The sequence below is a fragment of the Ursus arctos genome, unplaced genomic scaffold (genome assembly GCF_023065955.2).
Source record: "Ursus arctos isolate Adak ecotype North America unplaced genomic scaffold, UrsArc2.0 scaffold_25, whole genome shotgun sequence".
Lineage (NCBI taxonomy): Eukaryota > Metazoa > Chordata > Mammalia > Carnivora > Ursidae > Ursus > Ursus arctos.
This window is the reverse complement of record NW_026622930.1, coordinates 23,769,729-23,794,755: the sequence shown is the minus strand read 5'-3', so window position 1 is coordinate 23,794,755 and position 25,027 is coordinate 23,769,729. Positions and strand designations below refer to the sequence as shown.

Genomic DNA, 25,027 nt, shown 5'->3' with positions numbered 1-25,027 from the left:
ATGCGGGTTTCCAGTGGGTCACATATGATGTACACTCTGGAAAACATAAGAGATTTTTCCAATGGTAATTTTAATTCTTTAAAATTATTCAATTCTTTAAAATAATTTAATTATATAAAATAATTTAATTATATAAAATTTTCCCATCACACATTAAGTTTTGAGGTTATTTAGACGTAAGGGACAAATCTATTAATTTTTATTTCTTAAAAAAACAAGTATCAAAATATGAACTTAATGTGCAATGTTCCTAAGAAGAAAAAAGGCAGGAGAGAGACATGCAGGCTCGGCGAGTCTTGTCACAAGCAGCAGGTATCCAAGTGGCTTCCAGCCAGCTGTCCACACAGACAAAAAGGTGATGTTTCTAAGAGTCCATGCAGTAATAAAATATGACACCATGTTTCTAGAAAGGAGGACTAAATTCCCATTATCATTTGAAATGGAAGACGGTAGCAAATACTATCTTCATGTCATGGATGAGGAAACTGAGGCCCAGAGAAACGTAAAGCAGCTCAGCTAAGGGTACGGTGAGTAGAGCTGGTGAGGTACAAAGATTAAAACTTGGTGCTTCATGCATTTTCCAAGCTGTCCACAATCACAAAAGACAGCAGTGACTGGAATATCAAAGAATATTCTCTCCTGTGAGACAGTCACAGAGAAGACTCAGGGCAGAGCAGGAGGGTGCAGGACAGAAACAGCTGGAAGGCTTCAACAGCATGAACAACACAGCAAGTAAAACAGGAAAAAACTAATCCCAGATTCGCTAACCCTCAAAGATAGATACAGATCTTTAATTTAAAAGAGAGAAAGTTTATTCATGGAGAAAACAGTTACAGAACACCCTTGGGGCTTTTTTAGTCCAACAATTAAAATTGCATTAAAAAGCCAACAGGAAGAGTTTAGACCTAAAAGAAATCTGGAGAAACTACTGCCCCCCTTTCCTTGGCTTTATATATATTTTATCTTTTAGGCAAGAGAGATAGCTGTGATTAATTTCTTTCCTAGGAGATGAGGTTTCTAGTTCCATTGTCTTAATGTGTATAGGATTCTTCCGTGAAGGCCAGAGAAGACAGAAGAAAAGATCACTGGACGGCTGGAAGAATGAGGATGAGACTAATGGCTGGTTCTTGGAACCACGATTTTACCACAAATCACTAGATGGGGTAGCAGGAGGTTTGTCGGGTTTTCCATTAATAAAATCTGAGGTACTTAAGGCTCTAATAACATGGAAACTCACTTCTACCTCAGAGGTAACAGCAGAGGCTGGGAAGGCTGTTCTGGAAGGTCAAAGCTCCTTGGACTTCTCACATACATTAGTGCCAACATCTAATCAGACTGGGCCATGTCCAACACATCTCTGAGCAAAGTTGTTAACTGCTTTACTCGTCAGGATGGCTTCCAAGGCAACACTGTGATCCATGATGAGTTTTTCCCTGTCTCTGTTTTTGGCTTGTCTTGATGCTAAAGTCTATGGCAATACAAGAAAGCGTGGTCATTAACTGTGAGACCCGCCTGAGTGAACGAACGGGCTCTCCAAGTCTCAGCTGTCAGGGTTTAACTTCACTCGTTTTACTTGGCTACTCTCGTCATCCAGGTAGCAGAAACCTTCTGTGGTGATGTCTCTTTTCTTCTCCTCCATGGGTTCCAAAGGGAAGTCCTGGTCTGTGGCCAGTACCTGTCGGACAGTCATGTTCACACGAGCGGTTTTCAAGTAGCTGGTGCACACCTGCCAGTCCTCCTCAGAGCAGGGCTCGACCACCGAATCTCTGGGGAGGACGGCTGGGAGAGGCATCTCCAGGCAGCATGGCAGGCTGTCCCCTTGAGGACTTGGAAGGACCCTTGGGACTGCATGGTTCAAGAGGCGGCTGAAACCTGACATTACCATGATGTCACCGCTATGCATGAACATGGCCGTGGGCTCTTCATCTCTTTTGAGGCCACCCAGAAGAAAGATGGCAGACTGTCCGAAGCTATTAAAAAAAAAAATAAGTAAAATAATACACAACAGCAAGTTTCTATTACTAACCATGGCTGGGAAAGTTACTGCCAACCGCATTCTTTTCGAATTTCAGCTCGACACTTAACTGTTCTCACATCTTCCTTTTTAACCCGAGCTAAAACCCTTCTCTTCTGGCTTGTGTCTGTCAGTGAGCAACCCATGATCTGCTACTTAAACTTAGCACAGCCCACTGGACTGCTACAATGTAAAATTTGAAGCACTTAAGTAAGCAGATTAAAAAATTTAGTTTTAATATTACCCGTATAAGTTTTAGTGATGCATCTTTAAGACTTAAGCCTCCCAATAGAGTCCTTTACTATATTTATCATGCCTATTCACTTTTTTTAAAAAAGATTTTATTTATTTATTTGAGAGAGAGAGAGAGGCAGCGAGAGAGGGAACACAAGCAGGGGGAGTGGGAGAGGGAGAAGCAGGCCTCCCGCTGAGCAGGGAGCCCAATGCGGGGCTCAATCCCAGAACGCTGGGATCGAGCCTGATGCGGGGCTCAATCCCAGAACGCTGGGATCACGCCGAGCCAAAGGCAGACACTTAACGGCTGAGCCACCCAGGCGCCCCCATGCCTATTCACTTTTTAAAAAAAAGATTTTATTTATTTATTTGAGAGTGAGTAAGAGAGAGAGTACGTGAGCAGGGGCAGAGGGAGAAGGAAAGCAGACTCCTCTGCTGAGCAAGGAACCCGATGTCGGGCTCAATCCCAGGACTCTGGGATTCTGACCTAAGTGGAAGGCAGATGCTTAATGGACTGAATCACCCAGGCGCCCCACCTGTTCACTTCGAAGATAAGGCAATTAATAAAAGACACTGTTCAGGCACTTTCTTTGTGAGATACAGCTGCAGCACGCTGCCCAATTTAAACTTATGTAGAGACAAGGGAGTAAACTAGTCAGGCTTTTGTGCTTTACTCTTCCCTATTCCAAAAAGGTTGCTCGTTTTCCTTATGGCCTTCCACTTGCCTATGCAGACACCGACGATACCTTTCAATACAAAAGGTAGACTCCATGCACCTTAAAGAGAAATATTAACTGTAATTTGGTTACTACTCTTAAGGACAAGGCTAATTTTACTTATGATAACATTGTTAAGACACCCAGAGTAATTATATAGAGTTCAAGCATTTCTTAAAGTCCTATGTTTTTATTTATTTATTTTATCTAGAAATGCTTTAGAAAAAGGAATGAAGTGACAGAAAGTAATCCCAAGTCCCTAGAACCAGCTTACCTGAAAGATAGCAGGGGTTTGGAGTGATCTAGTTCAGATCTGTCTACGTGGATTCCCAGTGTAGAGTCCAGTCTGTAGTAATTCAGGATACCTGCCTCGGCTCGGAAACCCTGAAATCCACAGGCTGCGGCTACTTGCTCTGAGAGGAAAGCCAGGTCAGAAGGGAAAGGTGTATAATGATCGGCTGAGTATTTCTTTGATAAAAGTAGGGAAAATAAGAAAAATAAACAATGATCTCAGGAAAACAGGAAACTGTGGCATAAGATTAATTACCACTTTCAAATTATCTAACTTACATGTAATACCAACATAGCACGATTTATCCATCTGTTTTTGAGGCATCCAGTAATCTAATAACGAGACGTTCTGAACAGCAAGCACCTATGACATGGCAGGCACCATGCCGTGCGAAATCCGACAAGTTCACCCTGCATGGCGTCTACATGTGAAGCAATTACTACACCTCTCTCTGGTGTACTTTAATCCCAAATACGATCATTCTCATAGGACAAAAAAGCAACTCAAAACTGTCACTGCCAAGAGGGACATGATGACTAAATGTAATGTGGTATCCTGGAAGAGAAAAAGGACATCAGCTAAAAACTAAGAAAACTGAATGAAAGCTAACAAAATATGAATGAAGTATGGACTTCACCACAATGTTAATAATGCAACACTGGCCCACTAATTGAGACAAAGGTACCATAATAAAGAAAGATGTTAACAGGGAGAACTAGGTGTGGGGTATATGGGAACTCTGTACTATCTTTTCAACCTTTCTACAAATCTAAAACTGTCCTAAAATACAAAGCTTATTAAAAAAGAGAAAGCAAGCAAGCAAGCAAGCAAGCAAGCAATTCAAATACAATAGCCAGTTTGGGGGCGCCTGGGTGGCGCAGTCGTTAAGCGTCTGCCTTCGGCTCAGGGCGTGATCCCGGCATTACGGGATCGAGGCCCACATCAGGCTCTTCCGCTATGAGGCTATGAGCCTGCTTCTTCCTCTCCCACTCCCCCTGCTTGTGTTCCCTCTCTCGCTGCCTGTCTCTCTCTCTCTGTCATATAAATAAATAAAATCTTTAAAAAAAAAAAAAATAGCCAGTTTGGTTTGGGGCCCCTAGCCCACACCATGGCACGCTGCCAATTTCACTGGTCAGTCTGATGGGATAACATGCTCCAAATATCTGAACTGAAACTAACTTATACCATGGTCAAGGCAGGACCTTAAAATGGAAGTACTTTTCAACATTTAACTTCCTGAACTATTTTTAGCATGTAAAGATCACAATCACCTTTTTCTCTTAAACAAAACAAGTCAAAGGGCAGAACACTCACCCTCTCTACAAAATCCCGCAGTTCAGGAGAACGACAAGGTGGCAGTGTCCTAGGCAGACGAGGGTGAGGGCTGCTCGGCCAGGTAAGCCTGCAGCAGCCTGATGCCCCTCCTTTGTCTTGCTGCTGCTCTCACGTCTCCCTTTGCCCAACAACCTCAAACCAGATTAGCAAACCCAATTCTGTCTCACATCACATGTAGCAATAGAGGCACAGCTCTGGGGAGAATGTATTCACTTTGGCCAGAAGTGAGCTTAACTTCAGGTTAAGGAAGACTTTTGTGAAAGGTCTTTAATGGATGGCCAAGCCTCTTCAGTTGGAATTTCTGTGTTCTATTTTTTCCTGAACTGCAAATAAGAGTTCCCATTTAATTTCCCAAAACTAAGGATATAGCTAGAGAACTTTAAGGTTTCCTCTACCCTTTCATGTTTCAGTCCTTCATAAGATCAACCAGTTAGAGCTACCGTTCTAGCACTAGGTTACCTCTGTGGGCTTTCGACCCTACCCTATCTATGCACTAGTCTTCCTACTTCTCTTCCACTTTTCTCCACTGAGTCACTCTGAGTTTCTGATAATTTTTCACTCCACATTTTTCTTAGTAAATGAGAGTAACTTTAAGTCCTTGGGGAATAACAGTATCAGCAATAAATGTAACATCATAAAAAACAATAAGCTAATATGTATCGTGTTAATGTATTCAGCTACTCAGAACAAGCAGGCACTGCTGTAATCATGATGTGGGCATTATGCCTTTGAGCCCCCATTTATGAGGTATGCACTATTCTATGGAAGGATAGACTCAAACCTGGGCTGGCTAACCCAGAGAGAATCACCTGGCTATTTCCCCAAACACAGCTATCCACTCTTCCACTGAATCTCCATCGCTGAAATTAAGAATTATATCATGAACATTTCTGAGCAACATTTATCATTATTTTGAGCAGTTAATATAATTGTTAATAAGCAGGGTTGACTGAAACTATGGAGCTTTTAGAAAGCAGTTAGCAGGAAGACGGTCTATACCAATCTGTTTATTTAGTTTATTCTCAGAATTAGTCCTTCTGCTTGGTGGCAAACATCTTATGGGGACAAGAGGCACTAGGCTGCCTGTGATAAAGGAGGTACTTTTGGAAGCATGGAGGTCAGGAAAGAAGAAACGGTACCTCAAGAAAACACCTAACTTTGTTAACTGCAGGACATTCTTTCCTATCTGTGTCTTGCTCAGACCTATACAGCAGGCAAAGGTGTCTTCCCTGAGTTGATGGAGGAGAACAGCAGAAGTATATGGAGCTCCTTTTACTCCAAACAGATATTATGTAGAAAATAAAAACTCAACACTCAACAATAATGGAAATAAAAGTTTTAATTGAGAATTGCTCTTGCATGCAGTAAAGAAAAATCTGTATCCCTGAAACGTAATTAGAGAAAGCACCAATGACTTCTGATGAAATAATACAACCTAAGGGCATATGAAGAAATTTTCTCTTGGGAGAAATTCTTCATTTCTCTTGAGACACTGTTATCAAGACGATTTTAACAGATAAATGAAAGAGATCCTTTCACAAATGGATAATCTGATACTTTGTAAGCTTGGCCAGAAGATATCCAACTATGGAGCCCAAGGAGTGTAAAAGCGAAGACAATGGAATCTGCAAGGAACTTTTCATACCTTACTGTCCCAGTTGTAATGGTAGCCTAGGGTCACCCAGCGCAACTTCTCTAGTAAACTTCGGGGTCTCCGTTTATTTGCTTCTTTGTACCTGTGAAGAGTGGGGACAAAAGAGGATTTATTCACCTCAAATGGCAGCAACAGACCTTTGCATGCATAGAATCTGGTATTCCTTGGTGTAAGCTGTTAGCAAAGATCTCAATAGGTGAAGTGGGAACAGACAGATGAGTTGACCAAAATATAATAACACTAAAAACATGTTAGCATTTCTTTTCTTTTTTTTCTTTTTTTTCTTTTTTTTTTACGATTTATTCATTTGAGAGAGAGAGAGTGTGCATGCTTGATCTCAGGACCCTGAGATCATGACCTAAGCGGAAATGAAGAGTCGGACACTCAACCGACTGAGCCACCCAGATGCCCCCATGTTAGCATTTCTAATTTTTAGTCCTTGGTTCTAAATCATCTGATGAATGGGATCAATTTTATTTTATTATTATTTTTTAAAGATTCTATTTATTTATTTGTCAGAGAGAGAGGGAGAGAGTGACAGAGAGCAAGCAGGGGGAGGGGCAACAGAGAGAGAGAGACAGAACACAAGCAGGGGGAGAGGGAGAGGGAGAAGCAGACTCCCTCACTGAGCAGGGAGTCTGATGTGGGGCTCAATCCCAGGACCCTAGGATCATGACCCGAGCCAAAGGCAGATGCTTAACCAACTAAGCCACCCAGGTGCCCCCTATGTTAGCATTTCTAATTTTTAGTCCTTGGTTCTAAACCCTTTGCTGGATGGGATCAATTTTAAATGGCAAGTCTCCAGCATCTCAATAATGATAGAACAAGAACAACACAGAAATGTCTTTACCTGTCCAATCAAAATGGGACCAAGGGCACTACGGGTAATTGAAGATTTGGCTAATAGAGCATGTTCCGTTTGGTCTGCTGAAAGTGATGTATGATTAATCATAGCTATCACTATGTTTATAATGATGGTGGCTTCCCAGAATTATAGGTTGGGGGAAAAAGTTTGGCAAAATATACATTGTATACAATCAAAAATAACTGGTTTAACATGACTTCTTCAACCCTGTCTAACATAGCTTAGATAATTGAGGCTTAGCTAACAATTAAGGACCACTGTAACTGATTTGGTTTCTGACATCCCCTTGTTCAAACACAGGAGGCTTCTGCAAAACAGAGAGGTGCCCTTTCTGCAATTACATCCTGTCTGATCAAATCTATGGGATTAACTACTCTTTTTCTAAAGAGGAAAAAGCTTCTTTGATTTACCTCTAAATATCTAAAAATACAAGAATGCTAGGCCTAATAATTTTAGGGCTTGTTTTTCCTATGTAATTTACATCAGTAATTGAACAAATTTTTTTGGTCCAAGAATCACTGAGGTTTATAAAAGAAAACATTAGATTGCTTTAAGGAGTTCATATTTTGACAAGAGACGACAGATAAGTATAAGAAAAAATGAAGGGAAATTCAAGGCAGTATAAAATCTGTACTAAACTGAGTAGCACAAGACTTTGAGGGCCACTGGAATTTAAAAAAAGGAGCTCAAAGTTAGCTGTCTAATCAGTTAAGGCCTCATGGCATTGTTGGGAGTTGAACGTGGCACTGACGAATGGCCAGCATTTAAACAGAGTGGAGCAGTGGGCAATACTGGCATACCACGGGAGCAGAGGCAAAGGATTTATTAGAGGCTCACACTGTAAGTGGCACTCGTCTTGATGTTTGACAGAGTTTAGAGAATAGATGCTATCTGTCCTCACAAAGTCTACATTCTAAGGACATCGTGACACAAATATACATCAAGACCAGTAGCTAAAAGGAATGGAACAAACACCGATTTACTTAGGAGAGCGGTGCAGAAAAGCGGCAGAGCAGATCTGATGGCTATTCTCTGAAAGGCCTGCCTGCAAGGTTGGTTGTTGGCAGGCATGTGGAACTTGGAATCTGGGGAGGTTCACATCATTCCCAGAACTGCTGCTCACCGTGCCTAAACTTTTTGTGCAAAATAATACAGTTTATGCTAAACAGCTGCTTTCCTTCTGGGAGTCTGGAGTTTGGTATGTGTCACACAGAGACACAGCCCCTAGTAAGAATCTGGGCACTGAGCTTCCCTGGCAGATAACATTTCACCCATGTTGTCACAACTTGTTATTGGGGGAATTAAGCACACCTTGTGTGACTTCAATAGGAGAAAACCCTGGAAGCTTGAGCCTGGTTTTCCCAGTACTTTGCTCAATGCATCTTTTCCCTTCACTGATTTTGCTTTGTATTCTTTGAACTGGAATAAATTTTATCTATGAGGACAGCTATATGCTGAGCCCTCCTGGTGAATCACCAAACTTGGGTGTGGCCTTGGGGACACCTGGCACAAAAGAAGACAGATAATGATTAGCAATTCAGGGGAAACAATATATATGTGTGGCCAGTGACTACAACTAGCTGATATGAACAGTTACCATGCAGAACCATTATTCACTATTTACATTTACTATGTGTAAAAACTAAAAACTGGGGGGGGGGGGGCGGGGAAGGAATTCATAGTTACTAACACAATCTGAGTTCTACCAATGTTTCTTCAGCTAAAGATACAAATAAAAGAACTCTCTGATGTTCCCTTCTGGAGAACATCATCTATTTTAGTAGCCTTGAGATAGAAAAATAAGAATGACTTCTCAATTCTAGACTCATGTGAATACTGTGGTTACCAGTGTGTATCCCACTTAGTTTCTGCCAAGTGGTTTCCAAACTTTAATGCTCAGGAGAATCACCTAGAGGGCTTGTTAAAACTCAAATGGCTGGGCCCAGGCCTATAAATTCTGATTTAGTAGGTCTAGGATGGAGCCTAAGAATCTGCATTTCTAATAAGTTTCCAAGAGATGGGGATGCTGCTGAAAGAGAGACCACACTTTGAGAAACACTATTCTAGCCAAAACACCTTCCACCTTTCTAGATCAATGAAGGATCATTTTATCCTTGATGAAGAACTCATACTATTATATCAAAATTAGATTGACCTAAACAAATAAAGATAACAACAATGCAGCTCTAAAAATAATTCAGGGGGCACCTGGGTAGCTCAGTCAGTCAAGGATTTGCTCTTGATTTTGGTTCAGGTCAGGATCTCAGGGCTGTGAGATGAAGCCCTGCGTCGGGCTCCACACTGAGCGTGGAGCCTGCTTGAGATTCTCTCTCTCCCTCTCCCTTTGTCTCTCCTCTCCACTACTGTCTCTAAAAAAATGAATGAATGAATGAATCAATAAAATTCAGAAGGCAATGGTATTTTAGACATTTGATATAGTATCACCAAGCTGCTTTTCCACAAAGAGTCAGTCTAATGTTCCTTAAGAACAGGGCATACAGTATTATAATTAACACAGGCTTATGGTTTTATTATCAATAAAATCATCAAAGTCATAGTAATAATCAAGCATGAATACAATCATCCTATACCTTTTAAAATTTGTTCCTTTTTTAGAAAACCAAAAGAACATCTCTTTTCTACCTTAATTGTGTCACTTTAAGAGAGGCTCTGGGCTTTGCCTTGTATTATTGAGGGGGACTGGTGTTAAGGGTGTAAAAGCATTAAGCCCAGGCCACCTAACAAAAAGGAAAAAAAAAAAAAACCTTAAAGACTTGTATAGTGAAAGAATAGTTGTGATCACTGAGTGTGCCATTTTGAGGATGATTCTATAGACACACACGTTTTGTGTATGTGTCAGACCTACGTAGGTATAAGATTCCACCCCTCATTTCATACCCTCTGAGAACACAATTTCAATTCTTGTCTTTGTATGGAATTTCTGGTAGGAAAGTAACAACAATTTTAGGGCTTGCCTTCAAGATGTGAGAGCAGGACTGGCCAACACTAGCCATTCCCTGTCTCAGCATTAGTTAGGGACCATTCTAGTCCCTACGGGCTTGGGGCAACAAGGATTCCAAAAAATTCAGTCTTGAACACTGTGAATAGTTTAAGGCCAAAACCAAGTTTTACCCACTCCCAGATGATCTTCAAGCAGGAAATACTGACAGATTAAAAAGGCGGGTGGGCTGTTCTCTTTTTAAAACTGACTTGTCTAAAAGGAGGCCAGGCCAGGAAGGCTCAGGGCCAACAGATCTGCCATATCCACTCTAAGGAATGCAAGGGTTACGCTGGCACCTAACTTTAAATCTTTATCCAATTATCCAAAAGAATGTTTTCAAGCAAGTATGACCCTGATTATTGGTTCTCACTGCAAACAGAAACATGCTATGTTCCCCGCCCCTGCTGTGGCTCCAAGCACTGGCATGGCGATGACGGATGGGTGAGCTGGCCACCTTCTCCCCTGGTGAATGTGCCCACACAGCAGTCTGCTCACTTTCTGTCATGGATAAGTGCTTTATGTAAGTGCTGGTATTTCTCTCAGCAATCACGTCCTCTAGTGCTGCTTTCAACTGTACCCTAACTGGGTGGAAATGAACCGTCCTGCTTGTCCACTCTTTGTGCAGTGGTAGTTTGAGAGTCATAACTAAGCACTGGTACTTCCTTTCCTTCTTTGCTTCAAGGACATTAATGAATCATTATGAAAGCAAAAGTACTCACTCGGGGCAGAAAATATCTAAGGTTGTTTATGATAAAAAGCCTTAAAAATCCTATTATAGATATTTGTTTTTTCAATCATTTTTAAAAAATTTTATTTACTTAAGTAATCTCCACCCAAGGTGGGGCTCAAACTCATGACCCCAAGATCAAGAGTTGCTTACTGACTGAGCCAGCTGTGCACCCCACTTTACTATGGTCTTTATGTGTAACTGACACATCTCCCTCTCTCTGACTTCACTTCTAAGCTCAGTTCCTTATTTCCAAAGGCATACTGGACATCTTTGCCTGGATACTCCAAAGGCATTTCAAAAATATTAATCCCCAAACCACACTAAGGATCATCTCTGCTCTTTCTCTTCTTCTAATCCTATTTCCATTAAAAATCTTAGTATATAATGTTACAATGAACATGGAGAGGCAGATATTTTTTTGAGACACTGATTTTTTTTTCCTTTGGATATATACCCAGAAGTGCAATTGCTGTATCCTCTGATAATCCTATTTTTAACTTTTGGAGGAACCTCCACAGCTTTACATAAAGAATTCCAGCAGCCAGGACAAAGAAACAACCTGAGTGTCCATTGATGGATGGATGGATGAAGAAAACATGATACACAACACATAAATGAATATTACTCAGCCATAAAAAAGGAAATCCTTTCATTTGTGATGACATGAACCTTAAGAGCATTGTGCTAAGTGAAATGTTAAGACAGGGAAAGAAAAGGGGCGCCTGGGTGGCTCGGTCGGTTAAATGTCTGCCTTCGACTCAGGACATGGTCCCATCAGGCTCCTTGCTCAGCAGGACACCTGAGTCTCCCTCTCCCTCTGCCTGCTGCTCCCCTTGCTTGTGCTATCAAATAAATACATAAAATCTTAAAAAAAAAAAAAAAAAGACAGGGAAAGACACTGTATGATCTTACTTGTATGTGGTATCTAAAAAATCTAAACTTGCAGAAACAGAAAAGATTGAAAGCTGCCAAAGGTGAGGGTGGGTGGGTGTGGGTGAGGTGACTGAATGTGGTCAGAAGGTACAACTTCCAGTTATAAGATAAGTAAGTTCTGAGGATCTAATGCACAGCATGGTGACTACAGTTAACAAAACTGTATTGTGTATTTGCTTAAAAGTTCTCATCACGAGAAAAAAATTTATAACTATGCGAGGTGACTTAACTTACCACGATAATCGTTTTGCAATATACACATACCAAGTCGTTGTACACCTCGAACTAATATAATATTGTTTGTCAATTATGTCAATAAAACTGGGAAAAAAAACCCACATCAAAAACTTCAGTTTTACCCTATAAGTGCTACTGAGAGATTTGTGGATAATCCTTAACTTCTTGTTTCTCACTTCTCATCATCTCTTGGTCACCAAGCGTTGCTGACAATGTCTTTTCCATTGTTAAGCTAAATTCTTAACTGTGTTTTTTCAACAACTGTATTTTCAGTCCATATTCCTCACTGCCAAGAATTGCCTTTCTAAGGGTACCTGGATGCCTTGATAGGTTAAGTGTCTGCCTTTGGCTCAGGTCATGAATCTGCGGGCCGGGAATTAAGCCCTGCGTTGGGCTCCCTGCTTCTCTCCCTCTGCCGCTCCCCTGGTTTGTGCTCCCTATCCAAATAAATACATAAAATCTTAAAAAAAAAATTACCTTTCTAAAGTGAAAAATCTGTTAATAATTTTGATGAATCCCCACTGTCTATAGGACAAAGCCCACACTTTGCCATAAGGCATGCAACTCCCCTAATAATGCGGTTCTTAAATTTCCTATCTCACGGCCAATCCTTCCCCGCAGGGTGCCCTACCCTCCCCATCCTTCATGGCTGTGCCTCTGGCCATACAATTTTCTCTACTGAAATGCTCTGTCCTCTCCTACCCTCCTCTCCGCACAGATTTTTCTGACTTGCTTTTGTGCATATTAACCTCACTTCTTACGGGAAATCTGTCCTAGTTTCAGTCTCTCCCTCCACTGTGCCTCATAGCACCTTGCGACTTTTATTCGCCTACATGGTTCCTGTGTTATAAATTCTGTATGTAAGTACCCAAATTCTTCCTTTAACAGTCCCTTCCTCAAAGGCAGGGAGCGAATTTTAATCTTCATATCTGTCTTAGCATCAAATATTTCCTAAAACACAAATGTACATTATTTAATAAATGAAAATAAGATGGAAAGGTACTATATATAGTCTTTAATTGATCGTTCTCAAATTCAGCATGTTTTTATCAGGCTAACGGAGGGGTATCAATTTAAAGTATATTTAAAGAGCACTTTCTAATATATACAAAGAACTGTGGTTAGCACTGAGGTTACAAACACTTCAAGGTCTGGGGCAGAGGAGGGGCATGGCATGGCAGTGGGAGGGAGAAGAGCACCATGACTGGATTCACTATAACAAGTGCTTATAATAGCATCACAAAGTCTTAAAGGAGTAGAAAAGGGGAAGGGATTAATTCTGCTTCCACATTGAGGACATTAATGGAAAAAACTTTCACATACGCAAAAATGGATGCAAAGCATTTCATAAGCTAACTTATGGAATAGATAAAGCAAAGCTGCTTTATTTAAATTAATATCTCCCCTTGTCTTATTCTTTAAAAAGTTATTTTTGAATAGATAATATATTCACAAAATTCAAAAGGTACAAGAAAGGATCCACTAATTAATTCCACAAATATTTATTTGGTAATTACTGTGCACTGAAGAATAAGAACAGAGGGCAAGGGGATAAAGAGTGAGGGAAAATGGGAGACTGTTTTTAATTTAACGATAAGGGAATCATCTCTCATAAGACGATAAGACCCAAAGACTTAAAGGAAGCAAGTCATTGGTTATCTAAGGAAAGAGCCTTCCAGGTAGAAGGAAGAGCTTGTCCAACGAATCTGAGCATGTCTGATGTGTTGAAGGGAACAGCATGGAGGCTACTACAGCTGGAGCAGAATAAATAAAAAGGAACGGTAGGAGATGAAGTTGGAGGTGGCTGGGGGCCGGATCACCAGGGTCTTGGAGGCATGATAAAAAAAAAAAACTTTTGATTTTATTCTAAGGATTTTCACTGGCCTTTGTCCCTCCTTCTTGGGAGAGAGCTTTTAAATCCTTGAATTTCTGGGAGGAATAGGAGTATCTTTGTTATTCTGAGTGGGCCCTGAGGAACACAAAGTTTATGCTAAGAAGATGACTCAGGATGTTAGCTTGTCAGATTAGAAAGACCAACCGTGTGATTAGAGGGATTGAGGCTTTCAGTCAAGTGATACTAGCTAAACCTCAGGGGCTGGGTAGGGGCTAGAAGCTGGGTAAAATCATGTGACTAGTAATTCAGTCAATCATGCCTCAGTAGTGAAGCCCTTCAAAAAAACTGAATACTAAGTTTGGGAGAGGTTCCTGGGAAAATGACACATCCTGATTCCATGGAAAGAGGACACGGAAGCTCTGCCTTCACGACCCTCCCAGACATTGCCTCACAAATTTCTTTGTTGGATGGTCCTGATTTGTATCCTTTATAATAAAACTGTAATCATAAGTATGATTACATACTTGAATTTCTTCCTTAAATTCTGTGAGTTGTTCTAGTGAGTTATGAACCTGAGGGGGTCATGGGAACTTCCCTGAATTTGTAACCAGTTGTTCAGAAGTGTTGGTAGCTTGGGATCTCCTTGTGGCTGGTGTCCTAAGTGAGGGTGGCTTGGAGACCATGCCCTTAACTTGTGCTGCCCCTGCCGACTGGATGATTGCAACAGAACTGAACTGCAGTAATGCAGATGAGAAACTGTAAGAGAGGTGCCGGGATCTCCACACTCAATCAGAAAACAGACTGAAGAGGGGCGCCTGGGTGGTTTGGTCAGTTAAGCGTCTGACTTTCGCTCAGGTCATGATCTGGGGGCCCTGAGATAGAGCCCTGCACCGGGCTCTCTGCCAAATGTGGAGTTTGCTTGTCCCTCTGTCAGCTGCCTTCCCCCACCCCCGGCTCATGCATGAGCGTGCACTCTCTCTCAAATAAATAAATAAATAAATTCATTTTTTTAAAAGATTTTATTTATTTATTTGACAGAGAGACAGCCAGAGAGAGAGGGAACACAAGCAGGGGGAGTGAGAGAGGAAGAAGCAGGCTCCCATCAGAGGAGCCTGATGTGGGGCTCAATCCCATAACGCAGGGATCACACCCTGAGCCGAAGGCAAATGCTTAACGACTGAGCCACCCAGGCGCCCCAAATAAATAAAATCTTAAAAAAAGCAAACAGACTGAAGAGGCATGAGAACAAACACAGGGAGACAGACGAGGAGGCTACCGCAGTAAATGAGGGTGGCTCAGACCAAGGCGGCCAGGACGCAGACGCTGAAAATTGATTTTATGTATTATGATGGTAGCTCTCCTGTATTTGCTAAAGAGTTAGAGTTAAGATTTTTGAATGCCGGTATCGTGGCTGCATTCTACTGCTGGGGTACATCATATTTGATTTATCTGATCTCTAGCTGACAGACACTTGGCTTGTTTCTCATTCCTCCCTCTATTACGAGTAATGCCGCAACGAAGATGCTTATTCCTACCTACTGTAACCTCGCGTAAGAATCTCTAGCTACAGTAGTCACTCACGATGAACTCTGAACAAAACAGAACTGAGGTGCCCTAATTTTGTGAAGACTTATTTTTCCCTTAAGTTCAAGCATTTCTTCTTCATTTCCTACTTAAAAGTTTCTTCTTCCCTGACTAAAGAAACCTAGAAAGTTAAAATGGAAAAGAATCCTTAGAGATCCTCTGGCTCAGCAGCTCTCAATTATGGTCAATAATCAGAATCTCTAGGGAATCTTCTTCAATGACAAACCCTCTCCCTTTCTGACCTGCTCTGGGAAAGTGGGGAGAGCTGGCATGTACTGTCCAGGTGACTCCAACCATGATCCAACCACCTGAAATGGCTTATCCAGTCCAATCCCTTCGTTTCCCAGGTGAGGTAACCAAAACACACACCACATAGTGACAGAAGAAGAACTAAGGTTCTAGTCGATTTTTGATGCCACCAGCAATGTCTGAGTCTATCACTTTCTTCCAACCCTTGACAACAGAAGATAGGACTACCACGTTTTTTATTTTTGCTAATTCACAAGACAAAAAAACCCAGAAAACAAAAAAAGCCCTTCACCATTATTTACAGGATGATTTATTAAAGAGGTCATCTGAACTATCTTAGAAGATGGCAACTGGGATTTCTGCAGTCGTTTGTCAGAAGGAAAAAAATCAATTACTTGAAAACACAGGCTGGTTCAACCTCAAACTCTAAGCTCTCTGACTAATTTCACTCAACCATGACCTTCCTTTACTTTACTCTCAGTTCTAAAGAAGACATCACTAAGAGTTTATAGGGGGTGTTTCCCAATGCTCCTGCCTTTCCCATAACTTGCAGACCAAGAAGGCTTTAAAGAAAAAACAACGAATTTTAGTTTTCCTTTCCCCTTTCAACTAAAGGAAATCTTCTACTTTCCCTGTTGGAATTAGTATGACAGTTTCTGAAAGAGATCGTAAGTCCAAACAGAACACACAAGGCCAGCACAGTGGTTTTAATGGACTGCTCTTAAGATTTCTTGCATATTACCTTGTTTAATTCTCACACTGTTAAATGAGGGAAGGACTACTATGAGACATGGAAAGGTTAAGAAACTTGCTCAAATTTACATACCTAGTAAGTGGCAGACCTGGGAAGTGAACCAAGGTGATCGGACTCTAGACCTAGTGCTTTACGTCACTAAAACCTTTATAGTCTGGCCCTAACCTACTTCTTCCGCTTCATCTCTTGCCAATTCTAGCCATCACTTCCAGGAAGCATCTTCTATAAACTACCTCTAATCTAGCCACCTGAGTATCTATTTCCATAGTATCTTATAAACTCTATCTCTGTACCTGCCAAACGATGTAATTATATGTCTCTGCCCTCAGCTAACCTACAAATTCCATGAAAGCAGGAACTGCGTCTTTGGTCACTGAATCTCTAACACTCAAGCAGGAATTTGTTGAATAAACACAAGAACTCCCACATTCTATGCTATTTCACAGAACAACTTACTGTACCTTGAATATTACCTCTTTGCTCAGTCTGCTTTCTCTTCCCCAAACAGCCTTCTTGCTCTTTTGACAGACAAACTCCTAATCATTTTCAAAGACCCAGTTCAAATGGACAGAGGAGAAAGAGGATAACAGACTCAATTACAAAGTAATTTTTTCTTCGACACCTCTTTTTGCCTAGAGGAATTATTTCTCCCTCTGGCCCCCACAGCATTTCTCTAAACACCTATTCTCTAAACACTTTCTAAGCTCTATTATAATTATTCCTTTTTTTAAAAAAGATTTTATTTATTTATTTGACAGAGAGAGACAGCCAGCGAGAGAGGGAACACAAGCAGGGGGAGTGGGAGAGGAAGAAGCAGGCTCCAGCAGAACAGGGAGCCTGAAGTGGGGCTCGATCCCTGGACCCTGGGATCACGCCCTGAGCCGAAGGCAGATGCTTAACGACTGAGCCACCCAGGCGCCCCCTATAATTATTCCTGTTGACACTGAGTTCCTGCCATAGACTATGCACTCCTGAGAACAAGGACAGTGTCCTATGAATCTTTGTATCTCCAGTGCTTAGCATCATGCCTGGTACACAATTAACCCTCAATAAATATTTGTGGAATGATGGGGCACCTGACTTAAAAAGAATTATATATTTGTGAATGAATAAATGTTGATTCAACATTAAGCTGCATTAGTTCTCATGAGGAACAACTGACCTACCATAAAATTGCTAGTAGCACTGACTTCATCGAGGAGAGTAGAAATAAAGAGCTTTTAGCGTTGATTTTTTCAAGGATACCACAAGTCTTCAAAGGAACTCACGTTATTTTTTTTTAAGATTTTATTTTTTTAAGTATTCCCCACACCCAATGTGGGGCTCAAACTCACAACCCCGAGATCAAGAGTTGCATGCTCTACCACCTGAGCCAGCTAGGTGCCCCTGGAGCTCACTTTAAGTAGAAAAAGGGCTGAAGCTGAATGAAAATGGACCAGCTGATGATTAAGGAGGATGAACTCGAGAGTCAAACTACGATAAGGAAATCTTTAAAATGGATCTCAAGTGAATGTAACTGTCAAAGCATCTGTCCAAATGTTCCCAGGGCAAAGAATACAATTATGCTGTTTTTGCAGGGAAACAAGGAAAAAGCAGGTCAGTTACTTTCACTGCATTGTTCTGGAGTCGGTCCTCTAAAGATGTGCAGTGAGCTGAGCTGAATATGAACACTTACCTCAGAAACTCTTTGCTCTGTTCCCACAGGTCCTGGGTCTCTTCTTGGGTCATGTGCTTGTCCAGGTTACACACATTCGGTTTCTGGGAATATAACTTAAGGCACTGCTTCACCCAGTGCCACTGGTAACCTGGGAGGAAGGGGTTTGGGATAAAAACAAATCCTATACAAAAGGACAGGTAGGGAAAAAAGGAGAGGAGGAAATTCTCCATCAGTTATTGATATAATTTACCTTATATCGTCCTTATACCCACTAATTTTTTATTCCCTATCCCCCTTTGCTCAGGTTTTGTGGCTTCCACATTTATAAGCAAATGTTCTCATTCCTATTCTCTGATTTTAGAGGAAGGGAAGAAAGAAACAAATTCTCAAGAGAAACAAATATTCCACAACTACCAACTGTGTTACCCCAAAGCAAACTTTAGAACTGATAATGCCCAAAGTCACCGCTCAAATCTGCACCAGGTGTTTATCATTTATAAAGGTGGCAGCTGCTTCCTGCAATTACTACCTTTGTGATAGCGCAGTGTTCCCCATCGGCCTTTTTTGTTTTCTAGCATCTGGCTAACAATTCTTATATTAAATTCCCTCAGTTAAAATAATCGGTGTGATTTCTGCCTATGACTGAAATCTGACAGAACAGGGAGGAAAGATGCTGTGAAGTACATCCGCTCAGTATGGCATGATGCAAATACCTACAGCACGTGTGCTCAAAAGATCTTTTGTGACCTTGAAAGTAATATAACGTCCTTTTTCTCCTGTGTCAAAGAGAAATAACAATATTCACCTGGAATGCTATGCAGGGTAAGGATCCGTTCTCCAAACATTCAACAAAAACACATTATGTACTTTCTTAAGAATTAGAGACGAAAGGGGCACCCGCATGGCTCAGTCATTAAGTGTCTGCCTTCGGCTCAGGTCATGATCCCGGGGTCCTGGGATTGAGCCCCGCATCGGGCTCCCTGCTCAGCAGGAAGCCTGCTTCTCCCTCTCCCACTCCCCCAGGTTGTGTTCCCTCTCTGTCAAATAAATAAATTCTTTAAAAAAAAAACTAGAGATGAAAAACTGTCCTCAGTGAAGTCCCTAGAGTCGGGACAGCAGAGACCATTATGCAGATAATGCCTTGCGGAAGTCTGGCTATGAAACAAAACAAAGGTTGAAGAGCAGTCATGGAAGAATACAGAATTTAAGGGGCGTTTATGGTTTTTAGGGTTGGGAAAGGCCTAACCATGCTTATAGACAATGTGAAAGAATCAGCAGAGGGGAACTGGTTGAAAACAGAAGAGAGGAAAGGAGAAGAGCAAGGTCTTGAAAGCTGGAAGAGGTGAAAAGGTGAGATCAAAGAGGTGAAGGGACTGGCTTTGAACAAAAGGTGTTCCTCTTCCTCTAAAATTGGAGGACAGGAATGAGAACATTTGTTTCTGACTATGGAGGCCACTTTCGCATTTCATGTACCAGCAAAATTCTCCAAATAATTTAAGAGTGTGACAGGACAGTCAATATTTTGAGGAAAAAGAAAGATATGAAAACCCCCACCAACTCACCCACCTATCAGCATTATCTCCCAAAATGAAGATTATAACATTCCCTAAAATATCAGATTAAAGGAAGAATACCGCTGATCCAGTGACAAGAAAATGAATACCTTTTTAGGCAATCCACTTGAGACAACTGTTCCCTTTCTTTTATTGAATTAATATTTATCTCCTTTTAATTTTCATGCATTGATCTCAGGTTTGGACACACAGAGCAATCCCCAAATTAGTTTCTCATTCTTCAAAAATACCTCTAACTTTCTAGCTAACATTTATCAATCATTTACTATGTGCCAGGCATGGGCTTCAATGTACTCACACTTAATCTTCACAATAACCTTACAAAGTGAGCACCTTTTTATACACATTTAACCTATCAGGAAACCGAGGCCAAAAAAGATTAAGAAACTTGCCCAAGGTCATAGAGTGGATGGTAGAGCCACGACTTGAACCCAGGTAGCCTTGTGTCAGAACCTAGGCCTTAACCACTAGTATGTACTGCTCCCGTCCCTTTGTGTCTATTACCACCTTTCAAACGTTGGATGCTGTCAGGTTCCCTCTCAGTTTTACTCTTCTTTCAGATCCATGACTTCCTGCTCATTCTTATAAGGACAGGTTGTGGTTACACTCAGGTTCCTTCATAACAAGCAGAATCCAGAAGTAAGCACAATCCTTCTGATCAAGTCTGAATAAGAGATGGTCATTTCCCATGTTCTGGACATTACACTTCTATTAAATGCAGCTTCAAATGTCAGGGAAGACAGAATGAAGTCCCTAAGGACATAATGAGGTACCAAATCACAAAATGTGGCTTAAGGGTGAAATCCTAGAAAACCTCAAAATCAATATACCTATTTGGACAATAGATAAACCAAAGTGGGGTTGATAACTTTGTAGTCTGAACAATTTGTTAAGAGAAGAGGGCATAGCAAGAGAAACACGACCTTGAAAATAGGAGGTAGGCTTGCAAGGTCAAGGGCAGCCTTCAAGAATAAAAAGTACATAAAAGGCTACTTGGTGATGCACGCTCCTCATTCACCCAAACTCACAGGGAGCCACGCATTCGTACATAAAAGCCATCATTTGACTCTTCCTTCACGAAGAACTAAAGTGCACAAGGCCTTTTAGGGAAGTATTGAAACCGTTATGCTGTCCTATGTTATTAATAAATACATCAGTGGTCATAATGTATTAAGAGCTATGACACAAACCTGGCCCATGGCACAATGAAAATTAGTATTTTTTTTTTAGGGATTTTTCTTGTTTTTAACCAGTATTTGAAATCACAAATACAATATTAACTTTATGTCCTCTCCAAGAAAAAGAAAGACAGATAAAAGATTATTTGACCAAATAAGGCATTTCTGTATTTTCTTTTTTATTTTATTTATTTATTTATTTGAAAGAGTGAGAGCAAGGGGCGGGGGGGGGGGTCAGAGGAGCCTGATGTGGGTCTTGATCCCAGGAGCCTGGGATCATGACCTGAGCCGACGGCAGCCGCTTAACTGACTGAGCCACCCAGGCACCCCTGTATTTTCTAAATAGTTCATAATAATTCATCTACAATGACCCCATGATCCTAAGATTAAGGGCGCTGGACCGGCTCAGTCAGTAGCATGCGACTCTCGATCTTGGGGTATGAGTTTGAGTCCCACACTAGGGGTAGAGTTTACTCAAAAAAAGATTAAAAACATTACCCATTTTTCATCATGTTCTTAATTTCTAGATCTGTAATGTGAGCTACCCAATATTATTGAAGTTCAAAATGCTAAATTATTTAGTCTACTAGGGCTTTTGATCTCATTAACTAACGTTCTTTTCAAAAGCTCAGCCTTAATAATAGCAACAATTTTTAAGTTGTTTTTCTTTTTTTTACCACACGAGAACAGAGACTTTGTGATCAGAGCGACCATTATGAATTGTTCCATCATTCAAAGTGGTTCTTCTGCCAGAGTAGTTGTTTGGAGTCGTGGCAGGGAGCCCAGAGTCAATGTGCTAATTTTTGATTTGTACCTGGTGTGTCACTTTCTGCACTTAAGGAAGGCACTACTGACTTTTTTTTTTTTTTTAATTTATTTATTTGACACAGAGAGAGACAGACAACCAGGGGAAATGGCAGGCAGAGAGAGAGAGGGAGAAGCAGGCTCCCCACTGAGCAGGGAGCCCGACGTGGGGCTCGATCCCAGGACCCTGGGATCATGACCTGAGCTGAAGGCAGGTGCCCAACCAACTGGGCCACCCAGGCGCCCTGGCACTACTGACTCCTGTTCTAACCTTTGGGAATGCTAAATAAATGGAAATCTTAATGAGGCAGAATTTAAAAGGAGTTTGGGAGCAAAATATATCTGTGTTTAGTTTTCCCCTTTGTCTATTAACCCGCTTACAAATCCTCTCCTGAAATTAGACAAATGATTATATGATTTTGTCTTCTGAGGTCAGCCGCACTCACCAGGATAGCCTTGTAGTCCATAGGCTTGCCACTTGCTGACTGGCTGAAGTCCTGCTCTATGTGCATCGTGGTCACTGACGGAAGACACACTCAACTGAGATCTGAGCACCTGGCAGGAAGGAAAGAGAAGTTGGAGGGCTAAAGCTATTTTGCAGGTCAGATCTGAGAATCTCAAACTTCTAAAGGTGTTTCTGGTATGAGGCAAAAATTAGGAGTCCTAAGTCTGGGCTCCTAAACTTAGTTCTACCACTTACTTGATGTAAGACTTAGATAAGTCACTTAACTTCTTAGAGCTCAAGTTTTCTCATCTATATACTAACCAACACTAGAATGCAATATAAAATTAAGCAGTATGAGAACCAGTCTGATTTTGGCCTACAAGACTACCTTTTTGTCTGACACCACACCTCTGTGGACTTCTTTTGACTCTAAATCGTGAGAGATGTACTGAAATATCTTCAGTCAAAATTCTGTTCACCTCAATTAGGCCCAACAGTAATGCTTCTGAGGCACTTGTATACAGTTGGTGTTTAACCAGACCTATGAGGAACATCAGGCAGGGGAGGTTAAGAGAATGGAAGAGTGTGCTCCAACCAGACAGAATAACTGTTTCAGTAGAACACTGGAAACCCTGCTTGCTGAAAGTACAATATTTATTCTCTTTTAGATGAAACTTCAAACTGAAACTCAGAGCTTTTGTCTTTGTTAATTACTGAGAAATTAAGTTTTTCAGGGGCTCATGAAGTTTTCTTTGCATGTAAGAGCATCTTACAGATGGCTCATTAAATTGGTTAAGGGATCCAACATTCAGTCACTAAAGTGAGGACATTCAGAAAACAAAAACCTTTATTCCTTCATTAATAATAAACTTAAGAGTCTGGCTTGCCTTAGAATACATCAAATGTTCTCTTCCAAAAAGACATGATCTCTTATCCTATCAACTTCACCAAGTGTAGAGAATTCCAGAAAAAAACACCAACTAGGCTGGTGTACTACAAGTCTCTGTAATAAAATGGCTATCTGGAACTCTTTGAGAGTCCTGACCAGCCAATTGTTCCAGGTACTGATAAGATGTTTTTATTTCAAACATTTGTAATGATTTCTCAAATAGACCATACTTAATAATGCACTGTAATTCAGCAACACCCTCATAGCTGAAGTAAGTTTGTGGACCTATTCTCCATGCTAAGCTGAAACAAACCTCTGAGGCTTTAAAAAAAAGTCCTGCTTCCACCCCTGCCTGTTAGCCGTCACTTTCTCCACTGCTCATCAGTTGCTCTTAGAGCAACTTTCTTCTCCGGTTTGCTACTTTCAATCTGTTTTGAGCTGAAGAACTAAACACCCAAGTTTTTTTTTTTTTTTAAGATTTAATTCTTATTTATTTATATGAGAAAGAGAGAGAGGGAGAGCACAGAGGGAGAGTGACAGTGAGAGGAAGAAGCAGATTCCCTGCCGAAAAGTGAGCCCGACGACGACCAGGGCTCATGACCTGAGCCAAAGGCAGATGGCTTAACTGACTAAGCCACCCAGGCGCCCCTAAACACCCAAGTTTTTACCTACTCAACGGATAGTGTATTTATTGAGTGCTTACTGTTTTAGATATGGTGCTAGACACAATATCCTCTTCACAGAGGCTTACATTCTAAAAGTATTTTTAAGAGAAAGAGAGTGCACACACGCACACACAAGAGGGTGGGCAGAGGGAGAAGGAGAGAATCTTAAGCAGGCTCCAAAGCTCAGCACACTACTTTGAGATCATGACCTGAGCTGAAATCAAGAGTCAGATGCTTAACCGAATGAGCAACCCAGGCGTCCCCATTCTAAAAGTATTTAAGTATTGCAGCAAAATATAGGCAAAAGGAGCTGAGGGTCTGACCCATGTATATTATTAGAGAGCTGACTTCCTGTATGCTATTTTGACAACTCTAAGACCATTTCTGCTAACGAATGAAATTTCTAAGAAGCTGAGTTCTAAACAAATATGGTGGTACTAGAGCATTCCGATTTTATTGACAGCTATAGGAAGCTTAGAAAGAATCCTTCATCCAGCCATCTGTGGACAACACCAAAACCAAATTAAGGGATCAGGGATCTTCAGTGTTACAGCGATTGTAAAGAAATTACGCATTATAGTATATTGTGATTTTCCCTGTGCCCCCCCCCGTCCTCCTTTATGTTGCTTTTCTTACTTTTCACGGGGAAAAGTAGAAATAATGGATCGTGTTTGGATTCATTTGCCCTTTACTTTCAAGCGTGGAGAGATCATCTCACTTTTTCAACACTCTCTTTCTAAAAGGCCTAGGGACGACAGGACCAGTTTTATGGAGACCGATTTATCTAACAACATCCATCCCTCTCAGTTCTGGGAGTACTCGGGTAGTTGTTTTTTTCAAGCCGCAGAGCGCTTTCCTAACACCTATGAACACGGTTTATGCGTTTTTACACAAATCGAAATAGAGATGCAAATGGACAGTTAATGTTAGGAATGAACACCAATTCCCAAGCATTCTTTGAGGCCGCAGCCAGGATTGGCCGCGTGGAGGAACCCGTAGCACAGCTCTTCACAGCCGAAGTGTGACGCTCCGTGGATAATTAAACTCCGCGAGCGGGAATTACTCAATAACACTCATCTGGAAGCCAAAAGAGGTGAGGAGGTCCCTGAAGTCCCTCCAAGGAGCATGGCGAGGTGACCGGGGGCGCGGGCAGCTCCTCTGTCTGTACCTTGTGGGCACAAGGCCCAGTGCCGCAGGCTGCGTGGGCCGCCGAGAAGTCAATGACCGCTCCCAGGTCTGCGGTCCCGGGGCGGCTCTGCCGGTAGAAGCGGAAAAGCTTCCGAAAAGCGTCCTCCCCCGGCTCTGCCGCCAGCGTCGCTACAGAGCCCACTGTCGCCGCCATCTTCCCCATGTCTTGTCCAGCCTCTTCCGACCCGGAAGCAG

The 25,027-nt window shown here is 41.5% G+C and overlaps 1 protein-coding gene across 1 annotated transcript; it reads right to left on the bottom strand.

Moving 5' to 3' along the window:
• Positions 1-789: 789 nt before the first annotated feature.
• ALKBH1 (alkB homolog 1, histone H2A dioxygenase) lies at positions 790-25,027 on the bottom strand. Its single transcript, XM_026519410.4, has 6 exons — positions 24,813-25,027; positions 22,092-22,200; positions 18,108-18,270; positions 6,237-6,327; positions 3,239-3,432; positions 790-1,970 (listed from the first exon to the last, which is right to left on the bottom strand). The coding sequence occupies exons 1-6, from the start codon at positions 24,993-24,995 to the stop codon at positions 1,541-1,543; spliced, it is 1,170 nt and encodes a 389-aa protein (XP_026375195.1). The 5' UTR covers positions 24,996-25,027; the 3' UTR covers positions 790-1,540.

Bases quoted from the DNA above. Each gene is read 5' to 3' on its own strand.
- ALKBH1 (XM_026519410.4), bottom strand. From the start codon at position 24,995: ATGGGGAAGATGGCGGCGACAGTGGGCTCTGTAGCGACGCTGGCGGCA. The intron at 6,328-18,107 runs GTAAGTGTTCAT...CACTCTTCACAG, and splicing joins CAGAGCAAAGAGTTTCTGAG to GTACAAAGAAGCAAATAAAC. The intron at 1,971-3,238 runs GTAAGCTGGTTC...TTTTTTTAATAG, and splicing joins AAACCCCTGCTATCTTTCAG to CTTCGGACAGTCTGCCATCT.